The sequence below is a fragment of the Anas acuta genome, chromosome 7 (assembly GCF_963932015.1).
Source record: "Anas acuta chromosome 7, bAnaAcu1.1, whole genome shotgun sequence".
Taxonomy (NCBI): Eukaryota; Metazoa; Chordata; class Aves; order Anseriformes; family Anatidae; genus Anas; species Anas acuta.
Window position 1 is genome coordinate 16,051,283 of NC_088985.1, and position 19,287 is coordinate 16,070,569.

General features: G+C 38.4%; 1 protein-coding gene across 5 annotated transcripts; it reads right to left on the bottom strand.

Moving 5' to 3' along the window:
• Positions 1–2,147: 2,147 nt before the first annotated feature.
• Positions 2,148–19,012, bottom strand: SAMD8 (sterile alpha motif domain containing 8). Of its 5 annotated transcripts, XM_068689519.1 has the most exons (7): positions 18,806–19,012; positions 18,033–18,242; positions 12,725–13,333; positions 10,788–10,883; positions 9,961–10,078; positions 8,985–9,135; positions 2,148–7,913 (listed from the first exon to the last, which is right to left on the bottom strand). In XM_068689519.1, the coding sequence occupies exons 3-7, from the start codon at positions 13,300–13,302 to the stop codon at positions 7,609–7,611; spliced, it is 1,248 nt and encodes a 415-aa protein (XP_068545620.1). In that variant the 5' UTR covers positions 13,303–13,333; positions 18,033–18,242; positions 18,806–19,012; the 3' UTR covers positions 2,148–7,608. The 5 variants fall into 5 exon arrangements, with proteins under 5 accessions (XP_068545620.1, XP_068545619.1, XP_068545621.1 ...); XM_068689518.1 differs by lacking the exon at positions 18,033–18,242 and having other exon boundaries at positions 18,806–18,991; XM_068689520.1 differs by lacking the exons at positions 18,033–18,242; positions 18,806–19,012 and adding an exon at positions 15,590–18,001.
• Positions 19,013–19,287: the final 275 nt, after the last annotated feature.

Below are 19,287 nucleotides of genomic sequence, written 5' to 3' on the forward strand. Positions count from 1 at the left end.
TAAAATCAAACAAAAATACTTATCTGGGTTGATGGTCAATATTTTATAGCAATCACTTGACTTGTATGAGGAGTCCAGTGTGTTTCTATCCTAAAGTCAAACTCCAGTACGTTTCTATCCTACCGTCAAACTCCAGTACAGTTTTGACAGGAACAGGAATTATTCTAGTATAGAATACTAGCAGCTGTTTAGAAATCCAGAAAGACCAGGAAGAAACAGTACTTTTACCAGCATTTCTTAGGGGCCAACACCAGAATAAAAAGCATATCCTTCATACATAGCCACAGACTTAAGACTGTAGTTGTAATCTTTTAAAAAATCCATCAACCAGAACAGTTATTTTTCCAGAAAGGGTTTTAAATATACACACACTATTATAATAATGTAGTGCATGTAGTATGTACCAACTGCATATATATATATATATTTTTTTTTTTTTTTTAACATTTACTTCTTTCCATATTGGAGGAAGAGTTCATAACACCAATCTTATTCTCACACCTATGCTTTAAGAAATCAATTCCAATTAGTCTAGAGTTAGTTGTGCAAATATGCTCAGTCTCTGTGCAATATTTGGCAGCTCTGGAAGTTGGCGGATTTTGGAAGTCCAAGATTAACAATTCAGTATACATTTTAAGTGATGAGCAGTAAATAAGACTGGCACCTACACATTTAGTAAGTAAACATAAACTACTTCCTCTCAGTGAACAAGAAACTTGCTGAAGAAAGAGATAGGATGCAACAAGATAATAAACAGTTTGCAGATACTCAAGATATTTTAATGTCCTCCATTCAATTTATGGGGGGAGTAGTTTCTGTTCCATATCAGATGTCCTTAAGAGACTATTGGAAGTAAGTCTGAAAAATAAATAAATAATTAAAAGTTAAATGGTCTCAAAAGGGTAGTCTGGTTACCCTCAAATTCTCTCTAATGAGGTTGTAGGCTACTGAGAGGTGTTTCACACACCAGGCTGAATCCCATCTGCATAGACTGTTTTTTATTTCTTCTCATTACAGCAATTCTTTATTCCTTCTAGCTCTGACTGTAGTAGGTACATGGATAAGCGCAAGTTATGGTGGAGGGGAAAGATTTTTATTCAAAGTCCACACTTCTAAGTAGTATTATAACATATTCTGGGAAGCAGACAATAATGTTCTCTGGAAGTTTTCCCAATCTGTATTTACACCACAAAAAGCACGTACTTGTTTAAAGTTGCCAGAACACATCTTACTGGTTCCCAGAATATTAGACCAAAGGCCACAGTAAGCACATTGCTACTGGTACCCACGACCTTACTTCTGTCTCCCCTTCCTCCTTGCAAGCTTCAGTTTTTAAGAAAAGTATATTGCCACATCCACTTCTCTTTTTGAATCTCCTCCTTAACAACTGTCCAATAATGATACACAGGAGAAGGACTTCGCATACAGAATTCTCTCTAAATTATCAGGTTGATCAAGGTTTTATAATTCTGAGGGAAGTAAACGAGAAAGTTTCCAGAAGTTCAATATGTTAAAATTTACCTGGCTCAGCCCTAATGAGAGAAAGTTTCAGCTGGATTAAGGTCATAAAATATATTTCAAAATTGCCATTTGCAAGTATGATTATACAACTCCAGGGCAGACAGCATACCTGGTATGCTATTTAAATACCTCCGTAGGAATGAGTTTCCTGTTCATCCTTTTTACATACTAGATGGCTGAAATCAGTGACTCAAAGCAGTAACAGGTCTAGCATACAAACCTATTAAAAATTTCATAACTTCACTTTTTCAGTTTTTCCAGTAGTTTGTGCACTGACTGTTGATTTACTGCAGCACTGCTCACTACCATACCTAGAGATATACAGCCATCTTCAGCTGATAAGTCTTCAAGAGCCATTTTGCCATACTTAACTGAGATCTAACATTTTTTTTTTTTTTAACTTTTTAATAGCAAAAATATTTAAATTATTTGCCAAATCAACATACAGCTTGAAAAACCTCATGCACACCAATATATACGAGGCAGCATGCATTCTCACACCAGTAAAACAGCTGTGAGAAAAATACAACTCTAAATCCTAGATTACTCCAGTTAACTTTTATGGTCACAACACTAACAGAGATAATGAAGCCATCATTTTGTATGTAAAGTAAATCAAACATCTGTCATCTTTCAAACATTTTATTTTGGTACTTTTAAATATGTTTTAATACAACAAAGATATAAAACAATATATTAATTCAATCTGAGTTTAGAATCAAACAATATTTACTTATTTACAGTACTTGCTTTAAACTTCACTGGCATACCTTCTAGCCATTAAGTAATACTATTTTCTCTGTCAGAGCAAAATTAAAGTAACTACTCAGTGCGACAAGTCCTGTTTCTGCATCCCTATTATGTTAAGTACCATATACAATGCAGTTTGTGGTTACTTGCATTTGACAAAATTTCTCTTATTTGACAAAACTGAATTGAAAAAGACAGCAAAACCAAGTTATAGGTAGTCTTCAACTACACAGTCACTGGGCTGACACGTCAGGTTATTGTGCTCCACGTTTATCTTAAATTCTTACACACATATTACAAACTGGCTTTAAAAATGTGCACATCACTGAATTATGTACATAATGCTCACTGCAACTTTCTTAAAATACAAACAGTAAGTATGCAGGAAAGTACTATATGGATGGTTCAGAGTTCATATTTTAGTGTTCAAAGGGCTGTTAGTTTTTGGGATATCCATAACACAATGAGAAAGACACCTGCACGTTCGTTCCAAAGTACTTTTTTCCTACAACAAATACCATTTCAATGTCAAACAGTTACATGTCAAAGACGCATGAGAAAGAGTAAACTGTATTAATCATCACTGGTCTATCAATGAATCCTTGTTTCATAGTCTACATGTGCAAAATAATTCAGAGGGCAAGCGGCTCACTGCTAGGATTTCTGCCAAATAAATTTCCTACTTAAAGATAATGGTGGTTTTTGTAGTTACAGGTAAAGTTTGCGTAAAGGAATCCTACATTAGTAAAACAAACCAACCAACCAACAAAAATAGAAAAGTAATACTGCTTGCAGATTCCAGCAAACTCTCCCCAACATTTCAGTAGAAACTACATGGATTAGACAGAACAAAATAGTATTTGTCAGAATCATTATAGGTGACTTTTCTTTTGTTACACATGCTTCACATCCACACAACCTACCTTTTGTCCAAGACATCTGCTATTTCTACAAATGCACATTTAAGGATTGCATTTCAGCTCCACAATACTTTAGATGCTTAAAAACCCCAATGGATTTTAGCATACCAAAAAAAAAAAACTAGCTAAATAGTAATGGACAAGTGTAGCAATGAAGTGTGCAAATGGTGCTTAATCAAAAAACAAAAACAGGAGATTCTAACTGTTACAAAAGACTTGTTTTGACATCTCAGTTCAACCCTTCCCTCTTTCCCTTAGATACTCTTTTTGGCACTACACGAGTCACCACATATAGATAGCCATACAGAACAGGTTATTATAGAAACCTGCACTTTTATGTTTGTTGAAGGATTTCAAGTAATTCTTAATATTATTGATATTTAACATGCTTATATCATTTATTTTTTTTAATAATTTAACCAACTCTGGCTTCTTAGTACACCTAGCAATCAATTCTATTTTATTATATTTTTTATTAAGAGTTGTTCTCTCAGAAGAGTATGTATATGTCAGTAACTTCTTTTAAATTCTACTGGAATGTTTTCTTCCAAGACAGATGTAAAAAACAAAAAAAAAAAAACAGGGAAAACAAAATAAACTGATACTTTCTATTCCCATTACTTATCAGTATGCACCTCTTATACAGCACGCACCTTGTCTAATCCAAGGAAATGCTTAAACTAAAATGGTAACCCTCACTAAAGCCAGAATATTTAGTTATTTGTTTAAAGTTCAGCCTATAATAAGCTGTACCACAAGCAGTACACTTACAGGATTCAATTCTTGTTAGTCTTGGACATTTGAAAATTTCAGGCCTATCTACATTTTCATACTGTCACTTGGTATTAGTGTTATCTTGTTTACCAGAGGACATTAAAATAATTAACATATATGGAAGCTTTCTATATCATTATTCAAGAACAGCTGGAGGAACCTTGGTTAAAGATCCTTTCACAAGCTTTTTTTATTAGTGTAATCATAGTTTATTAAAAAACACTTCTATGGAAACCTTACATCTGTACGCAGGTACAGTATCACAGCACCACTAGTTTCTCTGACTGTTTAATGGATCTTAAAGAGAGAAAAAAATAGAAGTAAAATGTTTAGGAAAATTATTCTAAAAAGTTATGTCATAAGGTATAAAAAAAAAAAAGAGATGGATAAGTGGCTGTACCTATCACCATCAGGTTGGTGCATACATATACGTTTACACACTACCTCCAAGCATAACCCCAAACTGATAACAAGGACGAGCTCAAGACTATTGTCAAGTCCCAAATATTACTAGATTATCTAAGTTACAGGAAGAAAAAAAAAAAAAAAAAAAAAAAGGAGGGTGAGGAAGGAACGGGACTCTCCCCTTCTCTAGTATATCCATTATGAAAAAGTTAGACAGACTTTTCTACTTGATTAGTTTATGCACTTATAGTCCTGAGTCTCACACTGTTAAGACACCTGCACCTGCTGACACAAAGCAGCAACTCTTTCCTTTCTCTGAATTCAGATGTGTGCACTCCCACAGACCACAGAAGATAACTTTGCACACAACAGATGCAGCAAGTTGAAGGAGAGCAAAGAGACTGGTGTGCCAACATAAGGGAGAAGGACAATGCTGAAGATATTTAGCATTAAATCCAAGGCCCAACAGTGCTCTGCTGCCTTTACTTAAAAAGGCTTGTGAGCAGCAGTGAAGCAGCAAAATGCTTTTAGACCACTGACTCTTCTAAAAGGAGGTACAGAATTTTAAGCCTGTCAGTCATTTGCAATTTGTTTTCATCTCATTAATAAGAAACCTTACATTATCAGATTTTCAGATCAACTGTGATCTTTTAGCATTTGAAATCAGATTTTCTTTTATCATTATTTATTATTCTTTTTTCTTTTTCCTCTTGGGTGTTTACAGACAGACAACACTAATTTCCAAAACAGAAAAGCACAATTATCCTGACAATGTTTTAACCCACTTCAGTTCTCACAAGAGCTACCTCTTTATATTACTCTCATACGCAAACATCTAGCGGCAAGAAAACATAGATAGCGCAGAAAAAACAAGCTTTCATTAAAAAACACCGACAAGCAACGCTGATTTAAAATATGGATTTACTTAAGAGAATTTGGAAAAAAATATTAAAAAAAAAAAAGAAGCCTTATGTTTCAAAGTATGTGAACTTCACTTAAAAATATTGAAATAGTAGCTTTGCTTTATGTAAACATTGTTACACTGGGCTGTACTTGGAAATTCTCCTGTATGCCTAAATTGCAAAATATTTTTTTTTCAGTTTAGACACAGCTATGCTGGTCAGTACTGACATTTCTTTTTAGAATGAAGAGCTTTACAAGTTTCATTGCATGCCCCTCCACATGTCAGTACTCGGAATACAACCCCCTGCATATCCTGACAACAGAAGTTTTCCTAGAGTTTAAAAAACAGTATTTGTAACCCTGTGTGCATTGCAAAGGCAAATATAAATTAACAAATAGAGCTCTTTGATTATAAAGTCTCAAGAGGAATGTTTAAATTGCCTTTCTGAAATCAGAAAGGTAAGGACAGCGAGTGAATAGTCTTTATGTCTTTAAGATTATTTTTTCCTTTTTTTTTTTCCCCCCTTAAGTGCCAGCACACTCCCCCAGTTTGGATGGCAAGAGCCACTACACTATAGCAGATTGCACAATATAGTAATATACTTGGAATTTTGCTGAAAACTGGAATGTTACAAATATGAAGTATGCGCAATAGTACAATGTGTGTGTGCTCAATATAGTTTGCATACTCTTTAAGATGCACAATTCCTCTGTAGTATAGGAGCTAAATGAAGTAACAAAAGTAATATATCATGAAAAGTGCATGATAGTCAAGTTAGTACAATCCAGGCTTATAAAAGGAACACAACACAGACAACTGCAAAATTCCACCAAAGGGATCCTTCTCTATGCAAGCTTAAGCACACTACAGTCATCAAGGCAGCCTGTACCAAGCCAGAAAATGCTTCATGCAACTTTCCAAGGCTGACTTAGGCTATGACTTTTGTTCATACTACCTATTCTGAAATTCTAACAACAAATTAGAAAGGCTACAACATTTTAAGATTTGCACTTTTTACTTATCCACTTCCATTAAGCATAAATCTCATTTCAGGCCTCTGCAGCCAACATTAGTATTGTCGCCTTACAAACCATTGCATAAGAGGTCACCGTCTGTGATCCTTGCTTATGCATTAGGCAGTGTGTTGTTGTTCTGTTTTTTTAAACAACCAAAAGTCAACTGTTTATGGTACTTTCTTTCAGCATAATAAATGAAGAACTTAAATTAAGAACTAGTCTTTTTCATTTTGTTAGAAGAACATATACTGTGTGCATATATATATACAAATATACTGTGTATATATATCCAGAGATATTCACCATATTGTTGACACCAGAGTGCTAAAACATACATCAATATGAGCACTATTTCCAAAACTCACTATTATTACTTTTCCTGAAAGAATTACTACATGCATTTCCCCGTCCATTTATGGGACAGTAAGATATGTGAAGATAACTGTTCTGTTCCTCCAGTGTTAAAGAGCTGCTCCTAAAAAGCATGCATAGGGCTGGGTACAAAGCAATTAAAACCACACAGAAAAATTACGTTGTGGCTTTAAACGCACTAAAGCTAAATTAATATTACTTTCAGTGGATGCAGCATTTACTTTAACTCATTTATTTAAAACAAAAGGGAAAACTTCCAGGTGCCAGAACAACCATATAGACAGTTGACAGACTAGACTAAATAACCTCTCATCGAAAAAAACACAAAACATCATTCCATAGCCACAAGGCAGACTTTCATTTTTGGCAATCCATACACAGACCATTTATATTGTCAATTATACTTTAAGACTTACTATTAACAGTTAAGAGACTCTTTTAGCAAGGAACTATATTGTTTTCCTCATTATGACACAGTACTCCTCAATCTTTAAGTATACACAGAGTTTGTTTTAAGAATTAAATTTTTGACTGTTTTAAAAGAAAGTCATTGTAAGGTTCTAATTTTTAGTCAGTGTACATAAAGGCTGGCATGTCAGGTAAAGGTGATTAACTGGACCTGTAAATGGTATATTATATTCAGTACAAGCACACATTTGAAGTGACTTGAAATTACTTAAACATTCACACAGAACCTTACTACTCTGGTTTGTAGTTATGATTCACTGATTGCCTCTACCAGTCCCCGTGTTGTCTTCCATTAAAACAGGAACAAAACTCATCCCTGCAGAGTGTGGCAACCCCGTTCTATGGCTAAGAATCTAAGAAGCACGACAAGGAGGCAGTGGCCACGGAGTGAAAACTGTTACTTCATGTCCCCTCCAGCTAGTGTTGTAGGGTCTTAGTCATAACAGTTCATAAAAATCTCAACTGACACACACACTCTTCAGCCAATCAGTCTTTTCATTATCGTAGGTTTTGAAAATGGCCAGCAATACTCATTGGGAACAGTACCATTAACATTGCATTCAAAGAAAGAAAACATTGGAAACCAGATCCTTGCTCTTCTACTCTGCTGATATGCTCTAGTATTAGCCAACGTGTGGTAATATAAAAAGAGTCTTGTAGTGATGTAAAAGGCAATGAAGACATCAATAGAGTAATGTTCATGTGCAGCCAAAATGAAGAAGATTCCAAAGAGGTTCAGGACCCAGGATAAGGTGTGCAAGAAGTTCCAGCTCCTTGGCGTATCTAGGAGAAAACACAAAGGAACTGACCTGGAGTGTCTCATATTGCTGGGCTGAAAAGTGCACAGTTGACAACAAAAAGTAGAAATCAATTCAATTCCCTTTTGTTACATATATAAAGTTTCTTGTGAATATATGAAGTTCTTTGAACTATTTCTATAGCAGGAAGCATTTCATGAACGAGATACAGAATATGCAATTCAATCCAGGACTAAACCCAGCAAGTTTATGTGCAGTTTTTTCCATCCAAAATGTGATGAAATTGTCGTCTTTGTCTGGAAGCTTTGTTTACATTCACACATCCAATAAATTCAATAAGAACAATTTATAAATGTCAACCACGTCATTACTGCTTTACACATACAGCTGCTACTATTCTTTTTCAGGATTAACACAGCATACGAAAGTTCTTCAGGACCATGAAAATCAGAATTTCGTCCCATTGACTATTGTTAATGAAAATCATGCCTTTTACATGTGTAAAGGGAAATATAACAAAGTATACATAATTCTGTTATTCCAGTCATTCGATCAAATGTGAACTCAGGCTAATTATTTTAGCTTGCTATAATGATGTATCTAATAACACCTCATATTTACAGAAGAACTCTGTTTCATATAGTCTCACTCATGAGGTTTCCTATTTTGGATCTGCAAATTATACTAAAGGTAAATAAACCTAGACTGGGATTTTGTCTGATGTGTCACTGGCAGATACAAAGGTAACAGAAAATCATTAATACCTTCCCTAGTATTCTAGTATTCTAGTTACAAAGCCTTTCTGATTTCCTGGCTCATTTCACTTGTTTTTTCCCATGTGCCCTATTTATCCTTCCATTAATTTACATGGTTCTACTCCTTTACTGTCTGCAAGTTAACTGTCACAAACCTGAGAAAAAGCCCATGATTTAAATTTGTTAGCTTTAATATCACTCAGCATGCCTTTGGCTGAGGGCAAGCGGCAGAGAATACTTAAGGACATTAAAGTATTTACACTCTTGCACCTGTGGTTGACAGCAAACAGTACAAATTCTTAACACTTCAGGACATTCAAGTATTGACACTGTGTACTTACATTCTGTGACAAAGAAGTTGAGCATGGTCAGGACAACAGTGTGGCCACTGAACATGTAATCGCCACACGTATGTACTCCAGTCAGAGTCATTCCAAAGCCACTCCATATTGCAAATGCCCGCTGGAGTTTTGCCCAAACATTGCCGTACAACTAAAAGACAGTAACATTAACCTTTAGTAAGTTTATCCCCAGCCCAAACAATATACCCTTAAAGTTATACCACAGACAACTAGAAATTAGCTGTCTAGCACTATGTATGTTTAGTAGCATTGATCATTTTGTGCCTTTTATTAAAATACACATTTGCACACCTTTAGATTTTATTGTGGCAGTCAGTCCCATTAGTAACTACAATTAGTACCTCCGATTAATCCTGGCATTTAGAGTAAGTATTTTGTTGCAAGTAATTTACATACCAAATCTGCCACCTTTTTTTTTTCCTTCCCCCAAATGCATTCTACCTCCCAATGTGTCTTTGTCAGTCTTCCAGTATTCAGCTCAAACTTCTTCCAACTAAAAGCTAAGATAAAAATACTAGATCCCATGTTCTATGGAATATTTCTTCTTAGATAGGGTGAAATACTTTTTTCAAAACAAAGCATCCAACAAGACAAAGTGACTATTCCACTTTCATCTTGTCTTTGTTAAGTCAGTGTCTTAAGTGCTTATTTCTCTGATGTATTCTCTTCAATTTATGTTGCGAAATAGTCTGAATGCCGCCCTGCTTCCCTTGACCAAGTCACCATCTCCTCCCCAATGCAGCAGGTGTTTCTAAGACCCCTAAGGATGCATACATGCACAATAGCAACTAATAAAGTTAGGGATGGAGGGGAAGATAAGAGCAATGTGCTATTCTAACAAATACACACCTAGCATGATGGTTACAGTAATCTTAACCATAACTTAAATAAAATTTAAAAATACACATTTAAAAAAAAATCCTGAGAAAGAATTTAAAGCATTTAAAGTTTTTACCTTTCCAGTACACTGCAAGTGCTGGCCTGGCACGGAGAGAGAGGTAACAAACATTGTAACGCAACGTAGCAAGAATACCGTCCCCATGAGGCTGCACAGCCTTCGCAGAAGTATAGACCTGGGAAAAAATATATAGGAACTGACAGTAAGAATACTAATATATTGTATTTTTATGAAGAAAACATTTCCTCCCACCACAGCTTAATTCCATTAGGTCCTTTCACCATTGTTCCAAATGTCATTGTATTGTTTATTTATTTTCAGTAGTACTATAAAGGCATTATTCCACATGACAGGGTGAAACAAAGGAGCAGGCTTACTGCCACCAAAAGCCCCACCATCCCACTCCTCTGCAGCTATACTAGCTTTGGCACTCATGCCTTCTGTTGGTGAACCTATAAAGATCAACAAACTGGTAAAAATTTAACTTAAAATATACACACACACACAAAAAAAGGTTTTCTACCCTCCTTCAGTAACAGCAAGCTGCTAGGCTGGCTCAGTCATCCTGTGAAATTTCATTCTCATAGAATTTTCTTATAAACAGAATTGTTACAACATGAGAATACATACTGGTGGCTCTCTGAAACGTGTATGTTCAAAAGAGAATAACCAGCAAGTCTGGTAGAAAAATACATCCATATTACTCTGTAACGTTTATAACTCAACATCCTTGATTAAATTGTCCTCATACTCCATTTCAACAATATTAAGAAATTCATGAACTTATATTAACTGTATAGTCTTAATTAGTCCCGATAAATTCTTTTTAAGTCCTTCCTCTAGATCAAGGCACCACTTAATTTGAATGTATATATACACTGTACCTGTGTTTGTGAAGCAGAAGAACCAATAGCCAAATGTAGCAAAGAATTACACCACATACTTCAGTCATAGCAAAAGCCCATGGTATCCTTGGGACACTAAAAAAATTAAAATAAAAAAATGAAGCAAGGATGTTAACCTAAAATACAAACACAAAGGCTTGACTTTTTCTTCCTAGTCTCAGTAATTACAAAAAAAGCATATAAGGTTCTTTTTAACTACAAAATGAACTTGCGTTAATCTCACAATAGTTTATACTACAATCAAAATTATCAATAGACTGAATTAAATATATTTTTTTTTAATAATATTATCTCCTAATAATGTACTTTCATCAAACATTTACACAGAATTCAGTAAATGAAAGACAGTCTCTAGTTTGCTCTTTTAATTTACATGTGATTTACTAAGACGATGTTCCTTTGAAGATTGTTGGGAAACAATGGTACTCTGACACAAACTTGCATGTCTAGTATGCTGCTTATGCTTCTAAGAATACCATGTCAACACAATGAAATGCTGCACAACTTTAAGGAAGCAGAACTACACAGGAAAGTATTAGGAAAAGTATAAATGACTTTTGAAGTTAGATTTCAGTGATAATCACTGTATGCAAACAGCTTAGCCTTGCTTGTCAAGATTTAATACTTCCTTGCGGGCAGTAGCTACAATTTTCTCCCTGCAACTTCACCAAAATACAGACTGACAGCTTTCAGGAGAGGCTGCTCCTAATAGTTGTGTTCTCTTTGATACAAAGGGCTAGCGAAGTGTTGCTCAAATGCTAGATTTGTAGTAATCCTCTTGCATTGTTTGGTGGGTTGCTGCTGTCTGAGCTCCTCCATATCCTTCCACTCACTGAGTACTGTGGAATTTGTCCTGGAAACAAAATCTAGCAATGACATAGTTCTCATTCTCTCTCCCCTCCATCACTTTGTTTGATAAGGTCCATCTTTGCTGAGCTGTATCTATATTTATGGGGGATTCTGCACTCTACGTCAGAAGATTAGGCCCCTATTGACTTCACTAAAACTATTAATGAAAAAGAAAATTACTGGCAAGAATAAAAACACTGTGGCTTTTAGACAGTTTATCTTGTCTTTTGGAACTCTCCAGGCCATAAATTCTCCGTGGTGCAAGTGAACTTCCTCAAATGGAGCATTTATCTCCTACTAAATTTCTCGTCATTGACGAGAATTTCACCTCTGGTGTTGTATATCTTTTCTGACTGAAAACTTATATTCTTTAACACTAGAAAAGCCACAGGCACTGTTTAAGTCATTAAAGTGTTTTCGTACACAGATACTCTATGGTTTGTAAAGGAGCTGACATATTTGGTCTATTTCAGTTCCCCTAAAGCATTTTAAACAAGTTAACATCAAGAAGACAGTATAACTACGGTATCAATGCTATCCCTTTTCAATTTCCTTACTCATTGGCACTTCGTTGACCAACTTTCCCAAAGCAGAGTACATCTCTTCTCCAGATTGTCAGCCATCTGTGGGCTGCCAGGACTGTGAAAGAACTTAAAATTTAAGACCAAAACATTTCTTCATCAGAAGTCTTTCTATACCAAGACACGTTATGCTTCACAGCAGCATCTGGATTTCAGAAAAAGTATGTGTCTGCTTACCTATGAGAGTTGACCATCATCCTTTTTACTAGAATGAGAAGATGAAAGAATTAATTCCTGCATGGTGATTCACTAAAGATGCAGAATTAAATATAAATGGGGTAAAATAACAGATTACTTTACCCTGAGAAGACCAAATCCCTACATCTAACAGAAGCACATTTCAGTCTTAACAGAGGGTTTACTATACTCATGACAATTTTGTAGAGCATTTTCAAGAGCATTAGAAATGTTGAGAATGAAGAAAAAGCAGCCTATACTTTAAACATGGTTTTATTGTATTGTTTTTTTTAAAAAAAAAAATCTTACCTGTCTAGAAATATGTCTGGTAGAGGTGGATACGTTTGCATGTCAGGTACTCGTTCATGTACTATAACCATAACAAACGATGTAAAGCCGAACACTATGAAGACATACACACAACTCAAAATTGTTTTCCAGTACTCTGGGTCCAGTCTCCTCGTGGAGTGTTTGTTTTTGCCATTTGCATACTGATATTGATCACCGTTCAAGTCAGTAATTGGCCCATCATAGTCCCGAGGTACTTCACCATTACAAAACCAATCTGTACCCTGCAGCGAACCAACAGCAGCGCCCACTGTGCCAATGTGACTATCGCTGCTGTAACCCAGCTCTTCTAGGACATCAATATGTTGCTTCTGTAGCTTGCGTATGGACAACATTAGCCTTTTGATATCCCCCAGGACTTTGATTTCCAACGGAGGGGATCGTAAATCGTATTCTGTAAGTGTCAGCAATGTAATTCCATCTAGCCTGTGTCTATTGCACAAAATATCCACATATTCACAGAAGCCTTCTTCCTTCAGCCACTTGGCCACGTTCTTGGTCGTCCAACGTCGAATGCAAAGCTGGTTATTGCCTGCCATCGTCCTTCCTCTATGCGCCAATAAAATTGACCTGTTAGATATTGGAGAAAGAGAGAAGACCTCAATGTCTAATGAAGATTACTGAAACATTGGTGTCTTCTGTGTGTTTTTAGATGCTTACTTAGGCAAAGATGTTTTATGTATGAACCTGGCAAAAAACAGACATATGATTCATTAGGCAAGTAATACAAAAATATTTTTTTAACACTTTGAGTCCAGCAAAACCGAGGAAAGTTTATCTAACTTGAGCCTCAATAGAAATTTAAAGCCACCTAGAAGCAGACTATTTCCTAGATATAGCCAGTCTTTTATTCTTTTGTTAAAAAAGAAAACCCGAATTTGTGAATTATGCTAGGCAATGAAGAACAAAGATTACCCTGTTTAAATAGCAGCTTAATCATTAGTCTTTTCTGCTGTTTGCAGTTCAGAACTAAGCAAGAAAGTATAGCCAGCAACTATGTAAAACTGAATTAAGAGATAAAAAAAAAAAAAGTAGTACATTACAGGTCCAACATATTCCACTGATTTAAAATTCATCCAGAAGCTTTGGCAGTGACACCCCCCTGCCAAGTAAATCTAAGACAAGGTATCTACAGTCATACTGACTTGGGATAACTTTGTTGTATGTTAACGGTGCAGTCATCATCTGTTTGAAATGCGTACTTAAGATAAATCATTTGCAGTATCATCTTTACATCTCGCTGCTTGTTTTAAAAAGGCGCTGTACCTATTGTTAGAAGTAGCACTTATAATTACTGGGTGCAACTTTTATTTCCACTATACATCTAATAGGACTGCCCTACTTTCTTCTATATCAGAGAACATTTGACTTGTCAATCAAGATTTCCCATCAGTACAAAAGATATAGGTTAGAAGAAAAATGGAAGCACAACTCAAAGCTGCCCTACTAAAAGCACTGAGGGAGTGGTACCTCTGACAATATTCCCTCTGCAGCTGTTTATATGTAAACAGCACGTGCACAATGCAGATTTGATTCCTCAAAACTCCACATACAGTCAATATGTACATGAGCTTTAATACCTTTATTTAAACAGTTGCTGAAACATCCACAAACAATTACTAGTCTTCTCCACATCTACTATATTCTTCCTTCTCCATGTAAGAGCATATTTGTTCATTTCTCTTATCTTACTACTTTTGAAAATACTGCTCAAAACAACTATAACACAGCTATTACAAAAGAAATTATGACAATTAGTTTGCAAATTAACAATCAGTTTATTGACCTTTTTGTACTTTTTAAAAATCTTAGTCAAGTACAAAGAAAAACAACATAACATTTAAGATGCTCATCTGGATTTCCAGCTTCACCTAGAACTGCAGATGAACTGCAAATGTTTGCTATCACAGTATTTTTGTAATAATGTAGTCATCACCAGTTTTCTAAAAGCAGTGAATTTAGACTTACCAAAATGTACTCAACTCACTGGTCTGTCTTCTAAACAAAGCAACTTCTGAGAGCAAAGGCAAGAAACTTTCTTTACCCTATCAGAACTCCGTTCATTTGAACGAACCAGTATGAGTCAAGAATCCTAACACCAACCCAGTGTTTCTTCATATGGCATTCCAGAACTTATAAATAAATGAATACATCTGCCCTTGTGTAACATGCAGTAAAAGTGACCTTGCAACACTGAGTAAGCATACCCCAAAACATCAAAGGTCATTACTGAACAGAGCGGACCCGGGAGAAAGTCTGCATCAGCTTAAGATGCACCTGATAGGACCCACTCCTGCTTTTAGATGCTGCCAAAGAAAAGGCATTTAACCAACTGCAAAAGAAACAAGCACTTAAAGCACAAACTTCACCATTCCACACAGCTCACAGCTAACTTCATCTTCAGAGCTACAGGTTACATTCAGTTTTGATGCGAGGGTTTTTCTTTAAACCCAGAAGCAACACCCTCCTTCAGACTGTGCATTCAGTGCCACTTCTGTAGCTTACACAGTAAAAAGCACTTTTTCTTAGCACTTAATCTAAGCACCTGGAATACAATACCGATCTCTATGCCCAATTGCTACTATTCAGTTTTGAAGCTTACTAAAAGTGTGAATTTACAGGACAGAAGCAGAAGTATTCTATACTTAACAATAATCCTTAATTTTTTCCCATGCCTTTTATGCAATTTCTTTATCCCAATATGTTAACTTGGACTCCAGTACAGATTCCACTTACGCTTTGTAACATTTCCAACACTACCTGTCTGCAATTCAAGACTGATCGACCTGACCGAAGAGAGCAAGACACCTAGATGACTGTACTTGCCTTTTGGAAGAAAACAGCACCAACAGCTACTTTGCCTTCTACGTTACTGGTTTTATCTCCGAAACCAAATAATCGAACGCGTGAATAACATGGACCAAGTACAGACTGAAGTGTCAGAGGGCAAAATATACTTTTCTCCTGACATCAGCAATGTCTGCAGCTAGCTGGTTGATTACTTTCCTGTTACTGTGATTTTATATTTAGTCAGCCCATCAGCAGTACATATCATGTGTTCTATTTCCCCTTTTCTTTCTCTGGCCTTTCGATTAACAGCATGGATACAACCAAATATTAACTACTGCATGTACGCAATGCTGATGGGTGTAAGGAGTCTTTTTATTTTATTTTACAAAAAATGGTGCTTCCTAACTCACGAATATTTCTACAGTTTGGTTAGGGCATTTTCAAAAACAAGTTGCCTCTGCAAGACTAAGCATACCCTAGCTATGCTTTCCAATATTACCAACATTTTCCCTGGATTTTCCTTATTTAAATATATATCTCTCCCAAAATTAATACCCACAGTTCTATCATGTTTTCCTCTACTGAATCACTGTCAGTGATTACTTGTCAGTCACATTACTTCTCCATAACTTCTCCAGCACATGGACACTGAGTCATTACCCTGAATTACAAACGTGGCAAGTCAAATATTACCCCTACGATAGGGAAGGGAAAGTAGCACTGCCATGACACCAACACTGGGCAGTAGTCCTGTTACAAGAATGGCCCATCATAGAAACAAAGCTCGCTTACACTAGAGTCATAGCTGAGGGGTTAGACGAGCCTCTGGCTGTGCCTGCAGCAGGGTCAGTGGGATACCGAGCGAGTTGGCCCCAGACACACACACCAAGCTACCAGCATCCTTGCTGCCCCACAGTCTGACCACATGTACGGGGCATGGCCCGTGGCTCTCCTTGCTGACATGCTTCAGGATTTTATTTTCCCAGCCATGTTCAGTTCTTGCCATCCTTGAGAGTAATTTTAGGAAGGACGCTGAAGAGCTATCAGATCTCACACGAGGTAACCTACATTTCTCTGTAGGAGGTTTCAGGCTGCAGTTTGCATATAGGCGACTCCAGCTGTCCCTCCTTCACCAGGTCAGCTGGCCGAAGAGCACAGCACCTCACACCTTGGGTGAAAAGGTTTCCTGTACAAAGTCTGCTAGCTTGCAATGTGGGCGTGACACAGGTTTGAGGCGTTGGCTGTGCTGCTGCACAAAAACACCATGCACAAAAGCGCGCGCTGAGCCAGCATGCAATAGTAAGGCTGCTGTCTGGCACACCGACTGAATGCCGTGCTGGAAACAGCACTGCCTTGTCATGCACCAAAAGTCTCGGGCACCCCACTGCTTGCATCAGCAGCTCGTCACCTGCTCTTCTTGAAAACTCCAGATTCTCCAGTGCTTATTTAGAGCAAACAGCACCAAAGGTTTCATTGCTGTATAGCGTGCACCAGTGCAGTGATTTGATCCTTACCTTGTAAATGTCATTACATACAGTCTATCTTGTAAACAATGGGAGAAAAAGAACACTTGCAAAAACAGTGAGATATAATTTATATATTTGTGATATATAAAACTGACCAAGCATGGCACAATGCCCACTGTAAGACTGAAAAATTGGATACTTCCCTGAAACAAGCCTACATTAATTTCAAGTGCAGCAATATTACTGTAAAACTTTTGTTCAGTTTTACTTAGTGACTTTGCTGTTAGAATTGCTTTATAAACATTTCTATTAAGTGACACTGTCAGCAGTATTGTAACTGTACTCAAAGGTCTTAATGGTATTTATGAAAGTAAGATAAGAAAACTCGAAGTAAAACTTGTTTGGCTTATTCTAACACTTAGGTTTTAAATCATATAGGAAGATGTGCTTTACAAGAATTACTCAGTGAAGTGCTGCATTGTGGAAAATAAAGAATTGATACTGTGAAATCAAAGATTAGCTCCATATGCTTAGAAGAGCCCTTCTGACAGAATGTCTCCATGCAAAACTGACAGCAGCTATTACAGAAAATCGTGAAAGCTGAACATATTTGTCTTGAGAACCACTAAGAGTGATTACACACTGCAGCACGCTGAACAGAACATACACCGCTCCTTGACTGTTACCCCTCATTAAACCAAAGGGGTTGTACTACACTCAAATGAACACTGAAAGCAGCTCAACTGCTGATCTACTAACCAGTGAACAAAACATTTTTTATCCTAGCACCATAATTCAAGGTACACACAAGTGATTTTTAAGCAACTGATCAAGTACTCCCCCACTTAACTTATCACAGAATGTAATTCACGATATTGCCTTAATGTTTGTACAAGACCTCGTACATTTCACACACTAAGTGTCAAATGTCAAGTAGTTCTTCCTCCAACTTCAAGAAATCTTGTACCCATCTGGTAACAACGTTTGCTGCTCTTTACCCTTGGACAACTTACCAGAAAAACAACTCAGGTGTACCGCTCTCCCCATTTACCTCTTCCTTTTCTTCTCACGCCCCCATTTTCTGATGAAAAGGGGGGATGACACGGACAGTCCTTCCACCTAACAGCACAACCTCTGAAGCGAAACCACGTTTGCTCTTACTCCTGACAACGACTTACAAACTGATCTTTTTAAGTCCTGAGAAAACCTAAGCCTTCTTCTTTCTAAGCACACAAGAAATGAGAAACTTTTACAAGTTATGTGATCATCATTGAACATCTACAATGGCTCAGGGATCCCAACCAGCCGAGGGGGCAGCAGTGCTGAGGCTCTGTACGCGGAGAAGCGACTACAGAGCCTGAACGACTGCAGCTCCAGGACCGAGCTGTGCCCTTACCCGCGTATTTCTGGGAAGAAAACAAAGCAGAGCGGCAGCAACAGGACCCCCGGAGCAGGGCACCGCTAAATTCCTGCTGGCTGCGAGCCCGCAGGACGCCTCCTCCCCGAGCCGCGCTCCCGCATCGCAGCCCCGCCGCGCCTCGCCAGGAGCCTCTTGCCAGCCCTGCACACCTCGCCGTGCCCCGACCCCACACCCTGCCGTGCCCCAGCCCCTCCGGACCCTTCCCCTTTTTCCCCGTAGGGCGCAAAGCACCGCAGGCACCTCCTCCCGACCGCCAGGAGCCCGCACCCCACGAGCAGCCGCCGCGGGGAAGGGAAAGGCAGAGACTGGGACACGGGCACAGCACAGGGACGCCCCCGTTTCCCCGCCCGGCCCCGGCTCACCCACCAGCGCTAAGTGGCGGTGCCGCAGCGCCCGGCCCCGGGACGGCGGCGGCTCCCGGGCGCCCTCCCTGCCTCCTGCAGCGGCGGCGGCCCCCGCAGCCTCCCCATCACCCGCACGGAAGCGGCGGCGGCGGCGGCGCGGCAGGCGGAAAGGGCGGAGCGGGGCGGCGGCGGCATCCGGGGGGGCCCCGGGCGGCCAGGCCCAGGGCCTGGTCTCGCTGCTGCCGGGGAGCCCCTCACAGAGCTCGCACACGGCCGGGGGAAGGTGCCCGAGGCACCCAGGGGCGACCTCGGCTCCTGGGGAGCGGGAGGGTGGAGGAGGCGGGCAGCGCCTCGCCAGGCCGGCCAGACCTCCCCCGGCCCAGCAGCGGAGCCGAAGAGAAGCGCAGCTTGGAGCTTGTCTGATAACAGAGCACGTCTAAATCCACGAGAGGGTGCAAAATGCGCTGTAGGAATGCACATCAGTATACATTTTTACCCAGCACA